General features: G+C 34.9%; 1 protein-coding gene across 1 annotated transcript in view; it reads right to left on the bottom strand.

The window, feature by feature from the left end:
• The window catches only part of LOC145263807 (zinc finger MYND domain-containing protein 11-like), a 219,103-nt gene that overhangs the window by 77,389 nt on the left and 117,158 nt on the right, over nucleotides 1-24,556 (bottom strand). Inside the window, exons 2-3 of the mRNA XM_080120872.1 lie at nucleotides 19,028-19,340; nucleotides 14,547-14,699 (exon numbers count right to left, since the gene is read on the bottom strand). Coding sequence (XP_079976998.1) covers nucleotides 14,547-14,699; nucleotides 19,028-19,297 — 423 coding nt within the window. The 5' untranslated portion in view covers nucleotides 19,298-19,340. The remainder of the gene's footprint in view (nucleotides 1-14,546; nucleotides 14,700-19,027; nucleotides 19,341-24,556) is intronic.

Genomic DNA, 24,556 nt, shown 5'->3' with positions numbered 1-24,556 from the left:
ACTGACTTTGAAATGTAAGAAGGACCCCCCCCCCCCCCATCAACAACCCTTTTCTCATAGCAGAGATATTGCTAGCCTTTCACCACTCTAATTATTTTTATGGAAGGTGCTTTGGTTCTTTGCAAGACATTCACAGCAAGAACTCTTACCACTAAGAAAAAAAACACTTTTATCATCTAAAATTGGCATATTTGGCAGTGACAGTTTTGTTATAAAACCAAATGATTACAGCATTTGCATTGCACAAGAGTGACATCGCTAACACCTGTAAACTTCTGGATACGTAACCAAAACAATTTTGAAAAAAATCTTTATTTACAATCTAAAAAGATAACTACAGTGCTGAGATTATGAAAACAAAATGTGTTTTGTAATTTAATTCAGAGCTTGAGAAGTGGTTGGAGAGATGTATGAGCAGATTATTTGCTGAGTGCTTCGGTCCACGTCAGACAGTTACCATCTGTTGAAGTTAAACGTACACTGATAATTTTAATAAATGCAACTCTATATTGTGACTTGATTGGAGTTTCATTTATATACATGAAATGAAAGCGTTGCTTAACTGACCGATCATAAGATGGTAGAAAAACATGGAACAGTGTCTTTAGAAAAAAAGAAAAAAAAAAACTAAACAGTAAATCTGAGATCAATCTAAAATAAGGGAGTAGGAAAGCTTCTCAAAAGCAAAAATCTCTCCAGGAAAATTGCAAACAATTCAAATTCCTCCAAGCAAAACTAGTGACGGGGATTCCTCAACTTGTCTTATTTTCTTCCATAAAGAGCAACGTAACATTGTATTATTATACAATTGTGTTCCAACAAACATTTGTTCACAATAAATAATAAAAAAAAAAATTATTACTAATAATTCACCACTTATCAAAGTGCAATGGTGACAAGAACCTTGAAGAAGATGGTCGCGGCCGGCCGACTGTGGTTGATAACGAACATTCGAAAGCCTTAATTGAAGCCGATTCTCGTAAAACCATACGAGAAGTTGCTGTTGAACTCAAGGTCGACCACTCAACAGTCGTTCACCATTTTAAGCAAATAGGGAAGTCAAAAAGTTGGATAAATGGGTGCCGCAAGAATTGAACGATAATTAAAAAAATTTCTTTCGAAAAATCGTCTTTTTTTTTTTTTCTACACTTCTTCTGCACAACAAACACAACCAATTTCTCGAGCAAATTGTGATGCGTAAATGAGAAGTGGATCCTCTACAACAACTGGCAACGTTCGGCACAGTGGTTGGATGCTGGAGAAGCTCCACAACACTTCCTGAAGCCAAAATTGCACCAAAAAAATAGGTTATGGTGATCTGCAGCCGGTCTCATCCATCAAAGCTTCTTGAATCCGGGCAAAACGATTATGACTGAGAAGTACTGCCGACAAATTGACGAAATGCACCAGAAGCTCCAACGTATGTGCTAGAGATTTGGTCCCTTCATATTGACCAATTCTCCTCCATGTCAACACTCACCCACATGTTGCTCAACTGACCCTGCAGAAGCTGAACAAATAAGGCGAAGAGACCTCCTCATCCACCATATTCATCAGACCTCTCACCCATTGATTATCACTTTTTCAAGCATCTCGACAACTTCCTGCGAAAAAATCCTTCAAAAGCTGAGATGCTGCCGAATCGATCTTAAACTGACTTCCAGAACTCTGAATTTCTATGCTAATGGGAAAAATAAACTTGTTGACAAAAATGTGGCGATTCTAATGGTTCTCATTTAGATTCATAAAGTTTATTATGAAAGGAGTTATGATCTTTTGAAGTTGAACATCAAAAAACATTTTTGCACCAACCTAATATTTATATTTGAATTTCTGTCTTTTGCTATTTCGCAATTGTCTGTTTACTGACTATTCTTTTACTTCCACTGATTTCTTAATTTGAAGACGCCATCTCCATTATTCTTTTATTTTCATCATCTTAAATAATCTGAGACTTTAATTTTTTTTTTTTTTATAATGTTGCATAAAAATTTTTGATGTCTTAACAAAAGCCAGCACATAACAGAGTTCCAAACCAACTTCGAAACCTAATAGATGATGCCCTTTTCTCTTCTCTGCAACCTCTTTCCCACAGAGAGACCTTGCGAACCTGTTTCTGCTCTATCGTTATTTTCATGGCAGGTGTTCGACTGAACTCCAATCTATCATTCCCCTTGCCAAACTTAAACAAAATAAACTCTACTAGCTAAAACCACTATGTACGATTTCCCCACTATCTGTGTCTAAATCTAAAATCAGATTCCATGAACAAAGTTTCTTTCCTAGAATTGCCCACCTGTGGAACACTGTTCTGCTGTACTACTTCTTGGTTGAATACAACATGGTAGCCTTCAAATCCAATGTAAACAAGTTCTTGTTGAGCCGTCCCCATAAATAATCAAATTCTACCCAATTTACACCATAAACGATTACCACACTACCACCTTATATTCATTAACCCTTATCCTCGAGTAGCCTTTGGGCCTTGAAAAGTGGTGACTCCAAATCATTAAAAAAAAATAAAAAATAAAAAAATAAAAAACTTAGCTCATGGAAGTTCCGTTCAGTTCAGATACGGTAGAAGAAATAAAATTATTTACAGTGGTTGCAGTCAGATCCATTTTTGTTGTGATATTTTATTTAGGGTGAGGGTAAATTGGAGTTGAAGTCAAGCACATACCATAAAAGAACTGAGTGGAGAAAGACTAGTGAGGTTTCTTTTGTGGGGAAAAAACTGTAGGGAAGAGAAAAGGAAATTCCTCACTAGATTTCATAGTCGATTTTTTATTCTGTCAAAGTAGGAAAGAATGCTTTGAGAGGCATCAGCCTAGATGTGGCAACAGTACTTTATCTTTTGACGGATCTCACTCGTACAGGTAGGCGACTGCATCATCAAGTCTATTGAATAAGTTGCGCCAACTTCAAATTTCATAGACCTTTTCAACACGGTGCAGCTAAGTTGTCTTGCTTTATGGTATTTCAACTCTTGGTTATTTAATGCCAAATCCAGTAATCTTGGAAAAAAAGTTTATGCTTCAAGTTCTTTAGATTTTCAAATATTTATTCATGGTGTTTGGTTTGGTTGTTTTGTAGAAGAAAATTGTTTTTGATTTTGCAGAGGGAAAGGAAAAAAACAATGCCATCAATGTTTCGTGCAATATCTTCAGACAGCCTGATCTGGTAGCACCAGATGCCCTAACAGGTATTATCACTTTGGGACAAATTGGACCTGAGAGCAATGGTAACTAAAGGAACAACTCTACATTCACCACAAACCCCAAAATAAGACCTCACCAGTGGATATTTTTTAAAGTTATACCCAGGACCAACACAGTGTGAACACAGAACAAATCAGAACACACGTTGGCATCGCAGTATAGGATCACACAGGTTTTCACGCCTACATCAGAGATATAAATCCCGCATTCTTGGGATTCATACCTCCAACTATGCCCTAATTCACACACACTGTAAGCTTTCTAGACTTGAACTACTTTTTATCAAGAGGCTTTGACGGTTTGAGCACACATTTCCGCGTTCATTTATCAACAAACCTGATTCACAGGTCAATCGCACCAACACTGCTATCGGCATTAGATGATTGCCTCACAATGGTCAAAGCTAACTTGGAAGCTATAACCGGCCATCATTTCTTCAGTGTGCCACAATGGAATCGTAAATGGCTAAAGTATGCAAACTCCTCAGCAGCAGACAGACCTGAACGGACTGCCCTGACTTCTGATGCGGCAAATTCACTTTGAGCTGGCTCAACCCACCATGGATAAATGCCGTCAAAAGAACAAGAACCCCTACATAAATCACATCATCCCCCACCTTCACCAGTTCCTTTAACAACCTACGTCCCTATTGTTATCAGTATATCGGTCCAAAAGTAAACCAGCTATTTATACAGTGCAATCTTTGATGCAAATCTAATTTTTTTAACGATGATAACCATTAGGTATTAATTCTAAATACGTTTTTCTTGACAACTTCTGTCTCATTGTTTTCATTATGCCGACCACCATTTCCCATTAGAAACGAAACAAGCTAATGAAACGTTTGATGAAAAGCATAATAAATACATCTTTTGAAAACGCCAATTTAAATGGATTGTGTTAGTGTTAAAAATCAATGAAAAATGATGTGATCTGCCGGTGGACGCAAGCCACAATGATGTGCAAGAGGATTATGTGATTGTTAAGAATAATTAGCCATCAGCAATGATAAAAAAAAAAGTAAAGCCCCTCCCCCAGTGTGCATGCAGTCGGTAAGAGACTGTGGTAAATGCAGCAAGCAGGTAGGGACAGAACAAATAAGGTAGTTACCTCAATGTCCTGCAATGTGGAAAGAGAAGAAGAAGAAAAAACAGAATAATTAGTTCACACTCAATATTGACAGTTCTTCAATCGGAAATATTAATAATCAATAATATTGAAACAGTCAAGTGCTAAAAGAAACGATTTAAATTAGTGGTTCCAAAAAAAAAAAAAAATTAAAAAAAAACTATGCTCCACGGCACACCAGGTAAAATTATTAGACATGTTGCAAAAGAGTAAGAGTATATTTTAAAACGGAAGAAAACACAGACAGAAGTATATAACAGAGATGCTGACAGCTAGGTGTCCTGCGTTAGACACATATAAAAATCCAAAAGGACGCAATAAATGTTTACCCATACGCCGCAGGAATGCATGTCAATTTTTTTTTTTTTTTTTTTCCATACAAAAATACATTGGCATGCATATTGTAAATTCGTTAAGGTTCGGGGTTTTCTGCTAGTCAAAGAAAATTTTGTTTTTTTTATTGGAATCCTTTGAGATGAGTAATTTATGTTTTTATTTATTTGCAGACTGCTGACTATCTTTACAGTAACTTGAAATGGAAGGTGGAGCAGAAGGAGGAGGAGGTAAATTTGCAACAAAACTTTATTTGCAAACTGTTATCCTCATCTTCATAGTAGTTTTTCATAACGTTTTGGCCAACTATTCCTCTAGCCTTCGTCAGACGGTTAAAAATGTGGTGAGACGACAACTATGGAAGGCGGTAATTACTGAGGATACAGTTACGACTCGGCATTCCTATTCATACTTGTTCTGCAACGTTTCGGCCAACTATTCCTCTGGCCTTCCTCAGGTGGTTAACTGCCATGGGATAGGAATGTTGAGTCTCTTAACTGTATCCTCAGTAATTACTGCCTTCCATAGTTGTTGTCGTCTCACATTTTTAACCACCTGACGCCCCCCCTCCTCCATTTCAAGTAACTGTAAAGATAGACAACCTGACTAATGCATTTTTTTCTTTGTAACTGAATAATTTATTTTATGTCCGTTTTTATCATAAAGTCCAGGGTGTGGAACACAAAGCCATCTTACAGTTGCAGTAGGCACTGTAAGATGGCTGTATTGACATGCATTTCAATATTTCCTATTAAAACACGGAATGAAGTACAAAGGTGGGTTATGAATAGAATTTTGCAGGAGGGTGCAGGACACCTAGCAGTTTTTAAGAACCTCTTAAAAATCAAATTTGTGGATAGCAGGACTTACTGAATTAAAAAAAGTTATCAGCATCACTGATATGACATTAACTTAAAAAAATGTTTTTCTCCCCCGCCACCCTTAGGGAACACAGAATTGTACAACTAGAATTGAATCCCTTACATTGTATTTGCATAAGCATAAAGTGATTGGGTTTTATATATATATATATATATATATATATATCATATGTTAGTTGAAAAAACAACAAAGTGCTCAATTTTAGATTCTACAAGAAGTATTTTATTTAACTATATACATTACAATGCGTTGGATGTACTGGGGTTTCATCAATCTAGCCATGTAGAAACTGGCTTATAATGGCAGACAGATTCTTTAGCACTATTCAGTACTCGGTTTCTACTCCAGATCTGGCAGGTTTAGATCAATGAAACCCCTGTACACTCAGACATTATAATTCATAATTTTTAAATAAAATGCTAATATAAATCAAGCATGCTTATTTTCCTTTTGGATACATTTTGAGATGGTAAGAAAAGAAAAGTTATGTAGTCTTACTTCGTGACATTAACTTGTTTAATTCAAGAGAAAAGATTACGAGTTATTTGCGTCAAATTAAAAAAATAAATAAACGATTACCAATAATATTTGTGTAGCTTGCGTATTTCATGTATGAGGATTTGCATTTGATTATGCCAAAATAAGTTATCGTTCAAGTGTTTTGTTTAAAAGCTTTCAAATCTGTGTTTTTTATATCCATTTTTCATAAAGTCCAGGGTGGAACATAAAGATATCTCGCATTTGTGGTGGGCACTGTACTGGCTGCATTGAAAGAGCAAGTTATAAATGGTAGACCAAGCTCTATCGTTTTCATGATCATCAAGGTAATGAGAGCAAAGCCAATCCCCAGAATAAATTTTTCTTAAATTTGAACGTAAAATAGAAAGCTGTGGTGTTTCTGAGCTTCAAATTTGAACCCTTTTAACCTAGATTATGATGTAGATTAAAAAAAAAAAAAATATTGTTAATATTATATGGCAGCATACTGAATTTAAGCAATGGAAAGTTGCAATCTGGAGGTATTTGGCATCTAATCAGATACTGAACTAATAGGTACAAGGCGTGTTTGAATCAATTCCCATTTTATTTATGCAGTTATATTCATTTATTTACGACTGAACAAATTAGTTCAACCAGGCCATAAAGGGTCAAATTAAAATTTGATTAGAAAAACTTAATAACAAAACTATATTTTTTATTTACAAAATATAAATATATATAAACAAACTAAAAATGAAGATTGTTTTCAATATCATGATCTATATAAAAATAAAATTAAAAAAAAAAAAAACATTGAAAATGAAATACTTAAAAAAAACTTAAATTACATTTTCAGTTCACTCTGCACGTCAGACTAAAAAAAAAAAACAACATACATATATATATATATATATATATATATATATATATATATATATATATTTAGCTAGCCTTTTGTTGTTTTCATCATTTTCATCTGCTTGTGCAAGTTGGTGAATTGTTTTCTTAGTTGACTGTAAGTCTTTGATCTCCACGTTTCCTTCAGTTTCTTTTCTTTCAATTTGAAACCTTTGATTAGATCTCTCATATGCTACAATCTGAATTCTTGGAAAAAAACTGGAACCCTTTCATCAATATATAACAAATACTCTATATCATTTCTGTATCATGAAGCATCAAGCAAAATGTTTTGTGGGCATTTGATCTCTATAAAGAGAAGCATGAGGTGGCCAATAACACCAACCAATTTTGTGATTTTTTTCCTTTAGGAATACCTATTGGAAATGGTTTTTTGACAATCTTCAAATGTTTCAGAACTTGAAGGAAAGTATTAAGGAGAAAATTAACAATTCTATCTTAGATGACGAAGAACCATGGAGAGTCTCCAGAAACAAATGCAGCTATTTATATTCAGAAAGTTTGAGATGCAGATTAAAAATTTGTACCATTTGGATTCTTTAAACTAATGTTTCCATCTTTGACATTATTCTCACATTTCAGCTGATGTAACCCTTCCTTCCCTCCCCAAACTTCTTTAAGTGTGTCTTGTCGAACACTGGAATCATGGATTAAATAAAGCATTTTGTTTGGAATTCCTTACAGGTTCCTCAAGTTCAACCAGACACTCAAATCAAAGGTTACATCAGCTGAAACGTTGTGAGAATAAAATCCCAGATTAGAATGTTACTACGAAAAAATACAAATCTTTTCAGAAACATAAATCAGTTATGTTCTTGTTTTATATTTATTCAAAAACGTGAGATCTTTGAGTCAGCTCCATAGAATTCATCTTTTCCAACTAAAACATTAAATTGTTGTGGTTAACAGTATTGCATTGTGAATGTGCATGGCTCAAATGTTTGCATATAGTTTTTTTTTTTTTTCCTTTTAATGAATTGTGATACACTATCTTATTTGGTATTTTGTTGTAAGTTAAAGCGCCGAGTAAAATGGAGCATTTAAAAGAGGATGTATGGTGACCAGCAAGCTCAGATTTAAACCATTGTGACTTTGTTATTAGGGCTATGACAACAGCATATTGTTTTCATTGTTTTGACTCTCGAGTGTGTATCCGTTGATATCTTATATGCTTTTATATAGAGTGATGTGATTCTCAGTTGATTAACTGTGGCTAACTGTGCCTGATATATACTCGAGAGTCAAAACAATGAAAAGAATATGCTGTTGTCATAGCCCTATTTATTATTATACTTCATTCTCTAGAATTTCCGAGTTATAATTACCACTGTGATGGTCAACAATATTGTATTCGAGATGTGTGATATTAAATATAGTTCGGTTTTATTAATGATTTCAAACATGTTGCCATGTTCGGTATTTTTGTCGCAAGTCTTTTAGATCTTGTCAGTATTTCAATTTGATAATTTTAAATAATGATTTACTGTATGTAACATCTTTAACAATAATAAAATTAAATAAGGAATAATCAACTGCTGCTACAAGAAATGATTTCGATTAGTAATTCAAAAAACTATATAGTACAGCATACCAGTGCATCAGGAGATATTAGATGTGTTATCATTACATAATGAGGAGCGTCCTTTATATGGAAAATTTTAAATGACCTTAAGAGTCAGAGATGACCTGAGATGAAAGACAATGAAACTACATGATTTCCAGATGAAGGTTTTCTTTCATTTTATTTGAAAGACTTCAAACAGGAAAGATGTGTTTAGAATGCCATCCCCAATGGAGAAGGGGGAGTAGTCACAATAGCAGAACATCAGCTATCATTCTATTTTTCCTATTTGAAGTTTCATCAGCTAAGATAGAAAATCTACATCCAGAAGACACACGATGTCGCAGACTTCAGCGTTCTGAGGTCACCTCTAACCCTTAAGGTGTCACACAAACTCTTCCATTCAAAGAGCATGGTTCATTAAGCACCATTGTGAAGGAGTCTGATTATGTTTTAAAAATGGAAATATAAAAATTGAAATACATACCATATTTCCTTGCGTACAAGAAATTTTGCAAAGAAATTGAAGGTGAGAAGGGAGAGCTGTATTATAAACACGTACATGGTTCCAAAAAGTTTAACTCGGCTTAAAAACCAAACAATTCTTAATTCAAAACAATGTGTGCAAGTGTTGATAATTCTTTATAAAATAGCATTTGATACATTAACAATATTCTTTTTGAAGAATCAGAATACCTGAACATTTTATCTCAAGTCAGGAAATTCACTAAAATCAATTAAAAACAAAAAAGAGAATACATAAGATCTGCCAGGCTTTGGAACTGAAATTTAAAAAAAAACAAACAAACAAAAAAATAAACAATGTTTAAACATCCAATTCATTTAGTTTCTTTAATGTTCGGAAAAATAAAAAAATAAAATTTCTGAAATATATGACATTGATATTTTAACAGATAATGATACACAATCGCAATATATAATTATTTTTCACACACATACATATTTACAGACATACATTTCATGTTCGCTGACAATCATCAGTGTGGCTTATATAACTGTACTGCCGATTGAATAATTCGAACCTCAAACCCAAGAGCAAAAGTCACATTGGTTTTGTGTCTTCTGATGATCTTTCAAGCAGAGAAGATGTTTTCACAGTATTGTAATCCGATGGAGGAGCGCAATGTAGCTAGTCATAGCGAGATGAACTGTCTCGGGTGCACTAAAATAACGTCACTCTGATCTTTTCAATGTTCTTTTAATAAACCTTATATCAATTAACATCAGTATCCAAATGGTTTTGTCGGCCAACATCCAAGTTTTTGACGGATTTATAAAGGTTTATACATGCAGCATCAGCAAATGTAAGCATAATGCAACTATTGAAGTTGAATGAACATTAATTTCAAACGATCATATATTTAACATGTGAAACTACTGGAAACTTGGTAGAGAACTGAATATTTGATTCTTACTGTCCCTCCTCCTTCGAAGCTCTCTTAAATGGTTCAGGTATGCAGCTTAGCAGGCAAAGGGTGAGCTCACCCACAAACTCCTGCTCACAAGTTAACCTTATTGACTTAAACATGCTGATGGGCAACAACAATCAAGGCGACTAAGCAGCACTATCAGGCCCACAAATAGTTGGTCTTTGACGATGGAATCAGGATTGGTTAGCCATATTGTGTGGCCTATCTCAGGATCAGCAAAAGTTGGCTGTGATGGTCAGAAATGCTGTACTTGTTCAGAAGGAAGTCTGTTTAACCTTACAACAGTTAAAAAGTTATTTATTGCGGACCATTATCCTCAGGTGGATACACACTGCCAGCTTATGCATATTTGACCGAAATAAGTTTGAGTATGTCTTCCCCGGCCTAGGGGCATGGTGCGTGCGGATCTAAAATCTCATCAGACGCTATCTCAGTTAGCAAAGTCGTATAAATGAGTTCCAACCCATGTCCTTTTTTTGTTTTCCACCAAGATTCCCATTCTCTATTTTTGTTCGGTCCACACCCTGACTTGGCAACTATCTCAGAAGACACCTCACTTTCCCATGAATCCTATTCTTTTTACAGTCCTGATTAGCCCCACACCTACCCAGGAAAGGATTCACTTGTTTTCAACAGTGGAAAGACCCCAGAAAACAATGAGCAGTTCGTTTCTATCCTGATCAGTTGGAGAAGGGTCTTACTAATCACCAAGTTTTTTTGTTTTTTTTTGCTGTAAATACTGGCTGCTTTTTAGTAGAAACACCCACCACTAACTGATGAATTGAAATTGAATTTAAATCTATATATAAAAAAGGCAAAATGGGTGTGATCATTTTATGTATGTCTCGCAAAGGCTTTTTTCGCCACGATTCTCGAGGGGGTTACTATGTCTTAAAACTTTATATTCCGTCTAAATCATAATATCTACGATTTGCGAACGCACGTCGCGTCTAGATTTATTTACAACGATTTTTATAAAAATCGCGCTATTTCGCCGTGTCACCTGTTTGTTAAGTATAAATAAAGTGAAACTAATTGAAACGTTGCGTGCTCTCGGTTTTCACGCCTGAACGTCCAGAAAGAGAAAGCAATCAGCTTTTGATCAATGTGGAGTTGCTCCTTATATCAGACAATTGCTATTCAATTTGGACAATCCCCTTTAAATGGGGAGCTGGTTTCCCCCGCCATCATCTTGGGGAAGTGAAAACTGCCCCACATTGAAACAAAGTAAACACCCCCCGCTAGTCTATATATATATATATATATATATAAAAGCTAAATTGTGTGTATGTATGTTCGCTTTTTGTGTATGTCCAAGAAAGGATTTTTTTAGAGAAGCAGTCGGTCGGCTCACAACTTAAAACTTTTTATATCACATAAATCATAATATCTTAGAGTTAACAACAGAGGTTGCCTGTCAATTTAATTTGCTCAACTTCGGGAAGATAAATATTCAACATTTTTCGTTCGTCGCATGTGGATTAGGCTTTTTCGTATAATAAAAGCGACACTAATTCTGGTAGTATTTTTCCGGTCGCGATCGCCAGAAATGTCCGAAAGCAATCAGATTTGATCAATGTGGAAATATTTTCCTTATTTCAGACAATTGCTTTTCAATTAGGACAAGGGGAGCTGCCCCCCCCCCCAACATCTTGGAAAAATAAAAAAAGCGTTCCCGCATTAAATAAAATACTACCCCGCAGTCAAAGTTGACCTCATTAAGTCATTAAAATGTGCACCTGTCAATTCTAACTAATTGAATAAAGTGTTTCCGTTAGTATGTCGCGGTGGCCCAGTGGTTAAGGTCGCACATTTTTTTTTTTCACACTTTAATTTCCAACTTTGCCTCAAGGGTTCGGGTTCGATCTTCATACATACCTACCAAAACTTTTTTTATTTTATTTTAAACCCCCCCCCCACCAACCTCCGGAGTTTTGATTTACCCAAAACCACACACACCTCCAAACATCCGGACAATGCCGGGTACCCTCTGCTAGTCTAAATATATAAAAGGCAAAATGGCTGCGCGCGTTTTTTGTATGTCCATGAAAGGCTTATTCACTGAGCTTCTCGATGCGGTTACATTTATTTAGAACTTTCTTTATACTTCCTAGATTATAATATCTCAGATTCATCTATCTCTATTTTGATAGACTTGTAAAAAAATTCCCGGTTCCTCGTGTTGGTCTTTCTTGTATAAATAAAGCGCAACTGATTGAAGCAAATGTAACTCCCTGGCCTTCTGGCCGGGACATTCAGAAAGGCATATCAGCTTTGATCAATATGGGGGAAACCCTTCATATCAGACAATTGCTATTCATTTGGACACTGTCAAAGAGTTCACCCCTATTTGGGGGGGAGGGGGGCTGGTTTTCGCCAATATCGTTGGGAAACATAAAACGTCCAAAAGCAAAACATTCATTTCTGCAAGTCAACTTTTTCATTGCCATTGCCAAATTTGAACCCTTTTCACTTCCTTTGACATCATAGCGTAGTGGTAAGATGTCAGCTTTTCTTTCACTTTCTTTTCCGTCTTTGCGTCACGGGTTCGAGCCTGCTTTTCTACTACCACATACCTCCAAACACCCGGGCAATGCTGGGCACCCCCGCTAGCTGTAAATAAAAAACAAAAATGTCAAGATAATGTCAAGTAGGATTGCCCATAGTGTGAATGTGGTATTGTCGTGGCTGGAACTAGTCCTAGACAAACCAAAAAGATGACGTACAACCCCCATCCAACCACACCCACCCAGTTTCGCCTTGCGCCACATTTTCTGTGTAATTTAAAAAAATTCTTTTTGCAAAACTTATTGCAATTATTATGCACGAATAAATATCTTCTTGGTTTTTATTTTCATGTTTTAGCTGTTGTAATCTGATCTTCAGGTGCGTATTTTTGAACTAAAAATAATATGTCCAACTGGGGAACCTAGTACAGAAGTTTGAATTTAATTCTTTATTCCATGGGAATAAAATATTCTCTTTCCATCAGCCATAACCGAGTAAACATGTTAGGTATTTTATGCTATTATCGCCTTTAGGAAGGATTGAACCTTCAACCCTCAAAAGCATATCACTTAGAATTGATTGCTAATCAACATCCTTATCTGTTGCGCTATCGGTCCAAATAATTCAAATTATCTATCCTCATCTCAAAATTTCTCAATCCTAAAATAATGATACAATTTAAAACATGACCACAATCAATGAAATTGTTACTATGTATAATGACATTCAGATATTTGAAATATTTTTTTTTTTTCAATAAAGTTAAAATATTTCAATTTTTTCTTATATTTTATTCACAAGAGTTGTATCATTAATCGGTCAAAAATAGCCTGATCATTTTATCACCTCATATTGGGTGAATTCTGAACCAAAAAATACCTACTGTTCTCATCTTTAATGCCATTCTCAAAACCTTTCAGCCGCTATAACCTTTGTTCGACTGAAAAGTTAATTAAAAATAACATTCAAGATAACAGAATATTTTTTTTAACTACCGTTTTATTTTTACTTTTGTTCACATTAAACAAAGCATATTGCCACTCAAAGTGTAAGGGGGCCACTGTGATAAGAATCAGATTTATAAGAGAGGAAACCAATTCAAATAAAAATTGTCCATCCTCATCACAAAAATTCTGAAACATACTATTGTCATTAATTACAATTAATTGAACACACGGTGCAACTTTTATCCATTATTGGATCAATATTAGCGCATAATTCAAGTCAAAAGGTAGATGCGAAGGGAAGTCCCATTTTAAAAAGCACTGTGGTGGAGTATAGCTTGTCATTTTGAAAGTAGCCATGTTGTTTGCGGTTATTTTGATTGCATTTCTCTTTTCATGATCGATTAACAGTAGCAAACATTTACTTTGTTACCAGGAAGTTAGACAAAAGGTTAGGTGTGATTTTGAAAAGTCAGCACACTATGATTAGCACACACCGGCTTACAAAAACGCCTGAACAGCCCCATTAGCATTTGCAATAATTTGCAGGCGATTAACATCTCTCTGAGAAGGTGTTTAGTTTATTGCTAAAGAGCTATGTTAGACAGCTTTTAGTAACTGACTTGCAAACTAACCTATCATTTGACCAAGCTTTATTTATCCCAAGTCCATTTTTCGCAATTCCGTCCATGCTTTCCATAGCCTTCCTATAGGAATTGAACCTGCTACCTTGACCGTACAAACTTTTATCAATTCTTTCAATATTGTCAAACCATAGAAGTCTACAGCTTGTCTAGATCTGACCTTCTTTTGAGAACATCAGATCTACACCTATCTCACATTAGTTAGCCATTGTTTCATATCATTTCTCTCCATGCAACGCATGTCCTCAACCCTCACAGACCAGACTTAACTTGTACACAAAAAAAAAAAAAAAAAAATTGCGTATTTGCAAAGATAAGTGTGATAGTTGAGATGAATCTGTATGAAAGAAAGGTAGTTAGTTTGTTGGTCAATCAAGGCATTAGGCATCCTTTACAAACAAAAAAAAAATGAAAAAAAAAAAAAAAAACAGCATACAAGTTAAATCTTTACATGAGAAAAGAAATTTTTTTTAGCTTACTTTACAAATATAACAGAAAAACTTCTCTCCATCGACGAAGCCATTTTGTTCATCACAGCACATTTCGTGAAAGACTCGCCAGCAGCCATCACACATAACGACGTCACCAGGACCATGACATTCAAAACAATACCAGTCATGGCCGTCATCAACCTGGGAACATAAAGAAAACAAAAAAAAAACATGAAACAAAAACTTTTAATATAAATAATAAATGCGATACTTTTTATGTCACATACACTGGTGGTACCAGACCAGGCTGTCTGAAGATATCGGCTTCTGCACCAAACTTTTTATTTTTTTTTTTTTAACAAGGAAGTCACCACTTATCAAGGACCAGAAGCCACTCAAGGATAAAAGCTAATGAATATAAAGTGGTCACCGACACAACAGCACAGTGATCGTTAGTGATGGAAATTGGGTAGAATTTCATTACTTAAGGGGGCATCTCAATAAGAGCTAGTTTACATTGGACTTCAAGATGACCAGCTGAAAAGCAGACCAGAGTTCCAAAGGTGGACAGTTCTAGGAAAGAAGCTTCATTCATGGAATTTGTGTTTAGATTTAGGTAAAGATAGAGAATGAGAAAAATGATTGACAGTGGTTAAAGCTTGACAAGTGCTTTTTGTGAAAGTTTGGTGGTGATGGTGGGGGGGGGCATAGATTGAAGCTCAGACGAGCACTTGCTATGAAAATAATTCTAAAGCAGAGACAGACCAGTAATGTCTCTTGTGGGAAAGGTTGTAGGGAAGAGGAAAAGAGCACCACATACTAAGTTTTGAAGTCAGTTTTGAACTGTCAAGACAAGCTAGTGTGCTTTAAGGAGCTCCTGCCCAGATGTGGCAACAGTACTTCATTTTAGGATGCATTTGGCTCTTACGCAAGTAGAGGATTGCATTGAAAGTAAGATACCTTCTAGAGTGGTAGGATGATGCAACCATTTTTGCAGCAACCTTGACAACAGATTTAATACAAGTGGGGCCAAGTGGGAATAAGAGCGTTTATAGTGAAAAGAAAGAAATTTGATTTTGGATGTGTTCAAATTAAGCCAGCCACATTTTGCCTCACGTGCTCAAGGTTGGAAATCTTGGTAGTTGTTGGTCTTTGAAGTGTTGCCATAGATTAGCAATGTCCATCAACCATAAAATACTTTCGTTTTTATTTATTTTTTTTTTCTTAAAAAAAAAAAAAAAAAAAAAAAAAAGGTTAACTGCCCTAAAACATTAGAATGGCCTTAGAAACTAAAATTATTTCACATTAAACTTTTTTATAAAATTTATATCTTTTTTCCCTTCCTGCCAAGTTCTTCAGCATGTTATGTAAAATGAAAACAATGAATAGATAGTTGAAGATTTAAAGAATTTGAAGCATGAAACCATTTTTCCAAAATTATCGGATTCAGCATAAAATAACTGGAAAAGGGTTGATATGCTGTAAAACAAAACCAAACACTACATCGAAAATTGAACCAAGCAATAAATACCAGATAACTTTGATAGTCCCCCAATTATTTTGTTTTTTCTTTTTGTTATAGAAATGATCCTTGGAACACAAATTTATAATTAGTATAGGTTTGATTTTTTTTTTTTTAATCCTTGGAGGGGTGATTTAATGCTGGAGTACAACTAAAAAGGATTCAATGAAAAGCCCATTTTTTTGTTTTTAATATTGGCACGAGGAGTCAGGAAAAAGAAAACTTCAGATTAAAAACAAAACAAAACAAAAAAAAAACAAAAAAACATCCACAGCAAACAGATGAATTTAATGACTTCAGAAGAGACATTGCTGACCAGCCAGAAAGGTAATATAACAAGTCTGGCTAAAATGAAATGTACTTATCTAAGTATTTTGTCTAATGTAGTTTGAAAATATCGATAGTTATGGGGGGGGGGGGTATCTCCACCTCCTAAAAGGAGTTTGTGAAGAGACAGAAAGTACAAATTTAAAATTACGAAGTTCCAAATAATAAGGGCCGCAAGATTGTTCCACATAATCAATTCTTTACAAGTTATTTGAGATGTAATATTTATATATAAACTAGCTGTAACCGGTCACCCGTTGCTGTCGCTCAGTTTGGTTAAACCAAGTAGTAGAGTGATTTGTACTGTACACACAAACAACTGTAATAACTTGTAAATACAATATTTAAAAATAGCACGGTAATAATATAAGTGCATAATAAGCACCATTTTTATTATTAACATCTACGAATTATTTAATGAAAAATAAAAATAATTTTAGCCTCTTTTTATTTTAGTTAATTTTTTTTCAATGACTACTGTTCAAATGTTAATATTTTATATTTAAATAGATGTACCTGACCATGCGTTGCCGTGGCTCAGTTTGTGTTAAAGCAAGTATTAGCGGGATTTGTATTGGAGGCACACACACAACACAAACAAACACTACTGTAATAATCTAAGTATATAACGAACAGGAGGCCGTGCAAATCAACATGTCTGTTAGTGACACCAGGTTTTAATTTTAGTAACTGTTCGTTTATTTAGAAGAAGCGAATTCCAGAATATGAGAATTTTCAGCGCTCAGCCAATCAGAATGGACGAACTTTGGAAAGGGAGCCACTATTAGCTATGAATCGGAAATCAGTTGATATCATTTTTTTTTTTTAATTATTTATGACAAGCCACAGTTAACTGGCTCATCAATGCATATGACTACACTTCCTTATGTGGGGCATTTGCTTAAAAACCCACGATGCTCAATGAATTTCAGTAGTGACTCATTTTGTATCCTGAGTCACACTAACCGTATATGAATAGTCTCTAAGACCTTCAAATGAAATAACGAGTGAAAGATCTCTCTGTAAGCAGAAGGATTGTCTTTTGGGTTTGGACGCGACTTGTCTCTAAGGCGTTTTTGTCCCCATTGTACAATTATCATAACGATAGATTGATTTTAGTTGTTCCCCCATTCCCCCCCCCCCCGATAATTTTATTTTAGTCGCTCCCCACATTTAAAATTCGTTTCTCTATAACAAAATAAAAAATAAAAAAAAAAAAACTTGATTTGGCTTTTGAAAAGTGAGGGCAAAAACATGGTCAGTCGACTCTACCTCATTATCTATTTTTTTTTTTTTTTTTTTTTAACCTTCATTAAATGCTTTTCCTCCGTCCTTTTTATCATGGATACAAAAAAACTCAGTCTTCCCTTTTTTATAGCTATAATTCCGTATATTATATTTCGACATCGCCAACTCCAACGGTTTCCATGGATTTTTTCTTCGTCTTCTCTTTTTAGCTGTCTTGTAGTCTCTCAGATTGGCCACTGCCGAGGGGGTGCACCGATTCACAAATACATAAAAAATACTAAACTCCGAAGGAAAACACAGACTCCGACGCCTTCTGCAAATATTACTTGCATTCTGGACATGTGTGACACCAGTGACCCTCTTCACACTAACAGTCCACATCTACATTCACTGCCAAGGCAGTGTTGGTCAGTCAGTTGATCAATCCATTTCATCTCCAAGCCACAATCGGCCTTCGACTGTCCAACTCTTAACTGTCATAAACTGTTACAGCAAAACCAACACTCTCGAATGCCATAAAACTTATTACCAATTCTAAAACTAATTCTAAATATATCTCAGTCATTCTGTTCTCGTTCACCATCACACGTTAATTACCACCGCACCTCAACTCTCCTTTGTCTATCTCTGTGAACAAATTCTTATCCATTGTCTTCCCACCAACCACATTTTCCACACCTTCATTCTCTCGATAAACCTATTCCCTTGTCTTTTGTTATATTTCTGTTGCAATATTTTTGACTCGTAATGGGGGTATGGCCCCCTCACAGTTGGGAGATTCTATTTATAAATGCTGCTGCTAGGAACTAATTCACGTTCTGCTACCAACCAATCAGAAACCAGAATTGCTCCATAAAAATTACACCTTTTTTAGCAATCTCACATACGTTTTCTTCGTGCCAACACGGGAAGAATCTTTTGCTCTTTGGCTACAAAATTATAAAATTGGCCAAGATCAAAGTGTAGTATCTGTTCTTCAGATGCGGCATTTCCATTTCTCATTCTCTTTCAGTGGTGGATAAATCCTTCACGACTGAGACAATTTTTATTTTTGTACCTTTTCTCCACGTTAAAAAACAACCCTGGTGTTTAACTGTCCCATGGAGAGGCATTGTAAATAGGTACAAAATTATAAAGTTCGGAACCTGTACAGAGCAGCTGTCTACTGAGAACACGTAATCTCCAAGACTTGTATAGAACAACTAACCATCAGAAACTGTTCTGAAACTAAACATGGCTTCCAACTCAACTTTTTTTTCTATCCTACTTCCTAAAACTGGGGCGAACGGAAAATCGATAGTACTAAAAGAGCATGGGGCAATAAGAGAGAGAGAGAATAGATGGCAGTAAGAGAGGGGGATAAAATGTACATGTCAAAACGTGCAAGAAAAGAAAAAAAAAAGAAAAAGAAAAAAGGAAAAATAAAGCTTACAATTTCTGCTTCTTCCATAATTTTAAACCCTTCCTGCTCTGTTCCAGTCTTTGAACCTTTGGTGCCAACTGCAGTATAAGAAATAACCAGGTTGTCTTGCACAGCACATTCTAACTGTCTCTGGGTTTCCGAGGAGGATACTTTGTGGTTCCGTTTCATGTAACGACCAATACGCTCCAAATTTGAAATCTGTTTCTGTTGTCGAGTGTAAGCAATGGCATTCAGTAGCTGTCGAGCCCTCACTACCGACGATTGTCTCCTCCACACCATAGTCGCCTCAAGATCGCTTTGGACATCGAATGGCTTCACAATCCTGAAGAAAAGGAAAAGGTAAATCAAATTTGATGTCAATTCCATCTGTATTTATTTGAATCATTTTTCAAACTTAAGCATGATAAACTGATGACAGATTTATGGTTGGACACGCGTATTAAATTGAGAGGCTAGCTGAGAATTTTTTTGTTGTTGTGAAATGTAATTTTTAATATTAATTTTTCCTTCCATTTTTATCAAACATAATTTCCAATATTAATAATCTCTTCAATTTTCAGAACAAATTACTGTGCTTGTTAAGATATTAAAAAAAAAAATCAATTTGTTGACTATGTCGTTTTAAGCAAAAACAACAGTACTTACTTGTTATGTCAAAAATAGTAATATATCCAAAAGTTCATTGAGTAGAACAACTGCTATTGTATTTTTAGTAAAAATAGAAAAAAAGTCTAGTCTATAACTAGCGTCTAAACATTCATCGGCCATTACAATGATGAATAGGGAAATAAGTGTCCCCTGTATTCGCAATCTTGAAGGTGTTCACACTCAGAGAAAATGCTATTTCGCCCAATTTTCCATAAAAAATACTTTTAACTAAAAATTTTCTACTCAATAAATTTTCTTAATTTCTGGATATATTACTACTTTCAACATGACAATAAAACAAGTACTGTTGCTTAAATTACACATAAAAAAAAATAAAAAATTTAAAAAAAAATCGATCTGTCGACTGGCACCCAAATTACCTAATCCAGTCATAACAGCATTTTCACTAAATTCACAAACGTAATATTAAAGCTAAACATTAAACATAATAGTTAAATAAATTAACTTATAAAAACATGAAGATTTATCAGATGAAAATATTTAAGGGAATTTCATCTGTGTTACGGATTTTTTTTTTTTTTTTTAAATCATGAGAATAAAAAACTTTCGTCATTCCAAACTATAATACTCAGACTGGCTATTTTCATAAAGTTTTGCCTGACCTTCTTCTGGTGCAGCTTTTCAAATTTGGGAATGTATGCAAAATTGTGAAGTGAAACTTATTTAAACAGCAGTAGATTTGTTTTTATTTCATCAGCCATTACCGGGTAGAAGTGTACATTTTCATATTACTCTTAATCAAAATCGGTTGTAGTAAAAAATTAAACATTTGAACTCCAGAACATTATCACTTAGAATTGATTGTTACCTTATGATTTCACCATTAAACCATTTGTGCAGGTGGGCAATTCTAGTATGCATTGTCCTAGCCTTAAACTTGATCCGGTTTAAATATGTATTATTATTATTATTATTATTTAAAGACTGTTAGTCATTAATATGCAGAGAATGAAGACAAATTCATTTTAAATCCTAAGAATACTAACTAAATACACATGAACTTTTATTAACCGACTTACCATAGAGAAAATTCATAAATACAAATCAGGATCCCATTAAATCAGAAGTCAAACACCAACGAGGAAGTGTACCTTAAATGGTGAAATAAAAAAGGGAGATCTATTTCCACAGCCAGCTCCACAAGCTCCATGATAGGATAGGCTTGTCGTGATGACATCCCTAGCAAGTATAAAACTCCTACTAGTGAGACATCGGCTGGAGTTAAGTCACATCTTTTGTTTGAGACGAAAGTAGGTTCATTCCACTGTTGGATTTTGTTGCAGTTTGCTTGATCTATGATGGTTAATAAAACTTGTGTGCGGCACGTTTGCTCAGTTGGTAGAATGCTTGCCTCGCATACAAGAGGCTCAGGTTTCGAATCCTGAGTTCAGATGTGTCTAACTGAGGAGCCCAAATGAGGACGAAACTCGAGTCTTGGACTTCCAGTTTGTTGGCTTTTGTGAGCTGTGATGTCTGGCTGTGGAAATAATTATATATGTATATATTCTATACATACTAGCAGGCTGCTCGGTGTTGCCCGGTCATAAAATACACATAACTATTATACATTGATTCATACAGATACCAAGACGTGTATGCGAGTATTATGTCATTTCTTGTAAATAAAAAAAAAGAAAAAAAAAAAAGGCAGCTGAGATCGAAACCAAAACCTAAAGATTATGAGTCAAGTACAGTAACCATTAGATCAGCTTGACACAATCTTAGTGTTTTCAAACCTATATATTCTTCTTAACATAAGGCATCTGTCATGTGAACCATTCATGCATGCAGTTGACAAACAGATAAAAATCCGATGACACGCACGCATCAATTTTTCAATTTTGACCCCTTAGCAACCCTTTTTTCAGATAAAAATAGATTAAAAAGTTTTCTACATATCTGAATACCCTATATAGCAGATTTCAAGTCTGTAGATCAAAAATTTGAGTATGTAGGTTGAGAGTGTCCTCACACACACATTTTTATGTATCTATTTTCAGTATTTACTTTAGCAGTGCTCAATACATGGGTAGAGCAAGGTACTAAGTTTTAAAAACATACAGCAATTAAGCTACACAAAGTTTTTTGCATTTTATCCTCATGAGCAATAGCCTGATGAATCGTCATGAGCATGAAACATGGAAAATTCTATGTAGCTTAATTGCCATATATATTTTCAAAACTACTTTATATATTCATCCATAAACAGCCCGTTTCGGTGTATAACAACTCTTCGGTGCAGCTAGACAAGCAGGTGCCTCAAACTAGGATCAAAACTCAACCGTGAAACTGACAGCTGGCGCTTCTAACTCCTACGCTATCATCCGGCACCTGTTGAATACAAGCGGAAAATCAATGTCAACGTTGTCAGAGAGCTCAATTTCATTTATTTATTTTGTTAATCAATGAGGAATGCCTTAATAGCTGATGACAGTTGGTGATTTCCTTATGAGAGATCTACTCAAGAGTAAGGGAAGGATATAGTCATTCATAGACTGCATCAATTTTTCAGTGTGTCTAGACAAGCAAGTGTCTCAAGCTGGAATTGAAACTTGACTTTTAATGCTACTAACCTTTAGGCCACACACACACACACACGTACATGAACTTGAATGCAGGAGAGAACTTGAATGCCTACTAGACACTATCCTAGAGTGTCTAAGGTCTCTCTGTATAGGGGTTTGCCAGAATAACCTTGCATGAGGATACTTTTTTTATCTAGAAGTAAACCCTGACCAAGTATTCAAAATTACATAGTATTCACTACTCAAATAAGATCGCCTCACCATGGCTAACTCACATTAGCTTTTACAAGGAATGGTGCACCTTTTTACCTCAAGTAATAGCACGAAGCTGAATACTCCACCAGACTAGATAAATTCTTGTCCTGGAATCCAGTAAGACCAAGAGACCAAAACCAAATAGATATACAACATATGAAAATGGTTAAATGGCGAGAGGAAAATTATGTTCTCAATTTCTTTACTAACTCGGTGTTTGAGAGATAAAGAACTTTAATGGAACATCCAAAAATCTATGTATCTCATATAGAGTTCAAGCGTTAGCCCTAGGTAGTGGGCCCCTTGATTTCTGAAAACTTCAACTCAAGTAAAATAAAACAAAGAATTGCTACAGAAGATCAGAACAACGTTGGTACCGTCGGTTTCAAATACAAACAAAAAGGAATCTATATTTGGTTGCCTATGTTGAACTTTCTTCAGCCTCTATGTCTCCTAGGAAGTAATCTATTTATAATTATTCATTCTCATAATTATTTAATTCTATACTAAGTTTCCTGACGTCTCGTCACCAAACATATGCACTGTTTCTTTAAGACTTCTTACCATTCTTCTATCTATAATTTTTACTTTGTCCTACAAAGAACTCTTTCCTTCTATCCATGGTCAGCCAGACCAGATTTTTCAATATTACCGTTTTCTGATGTTCTAACCATAATTTTAGCCGACGGCATGTCTCAACCTTGTATATTTTTCTACATAGAAATGAAATGGTATAAATACTTGATCATTTTTGTAGGAAGTTAGGGTAAGAGACAGATGCCAGACAAGAGACATGATTACCTTAAAGTTAATGTTCTTCATCCAAGGTGAAAAGCATTTTTTCTTTTTTTTTTAGTTCATTGAATTCAGAGTTCTAATTCTTTTTATTTTATTTCATATGAGCAAAATTATCATCCACTAAATCTCAATTTTTAATTTTGTCATGTGTTTAAGCTAAAAAAAACAAAAAAAAACAAACTGTCTACTTATATTGGGTTTTAGCCAACCTCAAGGTCACCAGCTCTCTCAACATCCATTAATCATAGAATACAACGAAATGTGTTTAGGAAAGATTTCTACACTTCACCTTGAAATTATAATCAACTTCATGTTCTTATGACTGGTCTTTTTTCTAATTCTTCGCACCAAAATGGGTAACATTCTCGCCAACCTTTTAGATGCATCATAGAATTATGATAGAAATCTGATGATGGCGTTTGGTTGCTTTGTGTTATGGCATATCAACCCTTGTCACTTCCATAGTGCCACCTTCCAGAAATTGTTGGAAATACAAGTGCAATGAAGCCGGAGGAGATTACTTCGAAGGGGGCTAGAGTTCCAGGTTTTCTATCAATAAAAGTGCCCATATGTAAAAGTCTGGAAGTGTGGGCTCTTTTTTTAAATAGATGTTGCTCCTTCTATGGCTGCTATCTGTATTTCATGCCGGCTTTGTCTTTCAGGGATTGTTTCCAAGTATTTAAGATTTTTTTTTTATTAGACCATTTGCTTCCATCACAAATGGTGTGCGTGTGTGTGTGTCCAGACGACAAAGAGGAGATTGTGGAAGGAGAAAGGCAGAGAGATAGAAGTTTTATTAGAAATAGATTACACTCTCCCAGCCAACGTCAGGTAGTCCTACTAGTTCAAGATAAATAGTTTAAACGATTCCTTCTGAACAATACACATCAACACTTGGATGTTCGTAAAAGTAAGAACGATAGATAAATTGTTCAGTTAATTACAAATTACAGCTAATTAGATCAGAATATTTTCAAACAACTTAATCCTAGAACAAAGATGTAAGATAGCATATTTGCAATTAACGTATACAGAAAAAAAAAACGCATTAAACATTGATCCACTTAGTTTTCACATAATAGATAACAGATGACTTGTTGGGTCAAGGTTGGTACATTTAGCATCCTTCATCAATTGCAAAGATGGTAGACATTTTATTTCATTTACTCTTCATCTTTAAAGCATGCCCAGTGTTGGATATTTTTATTTCTTTTTATTTACTTATATCATCCTCATTAATTTTACGATTATTTCCTTCCTTCCTTCCACAATACATGCTTTATAAAATCTT

Source organism: Euprymna scolopes, chromosome 39 (genome assembly GCF_053919585.1).
Source record: "Euprymna scolopes isolate OS-2025 chromosome 39, ASM5391958v1, whole genome shotgun sequence".
NCBI classification, from domain to species: Eukaryota; Metazoa; Mollusca; class Cephalopoda; order Sepiida; family Sepiolidae; genus Euprymna; species Euprymna scolopes.
Note: the sequence above shows the minus strand (reverse complement) of the source record. Positions and strands in the feature narration are given on the sequence as shown.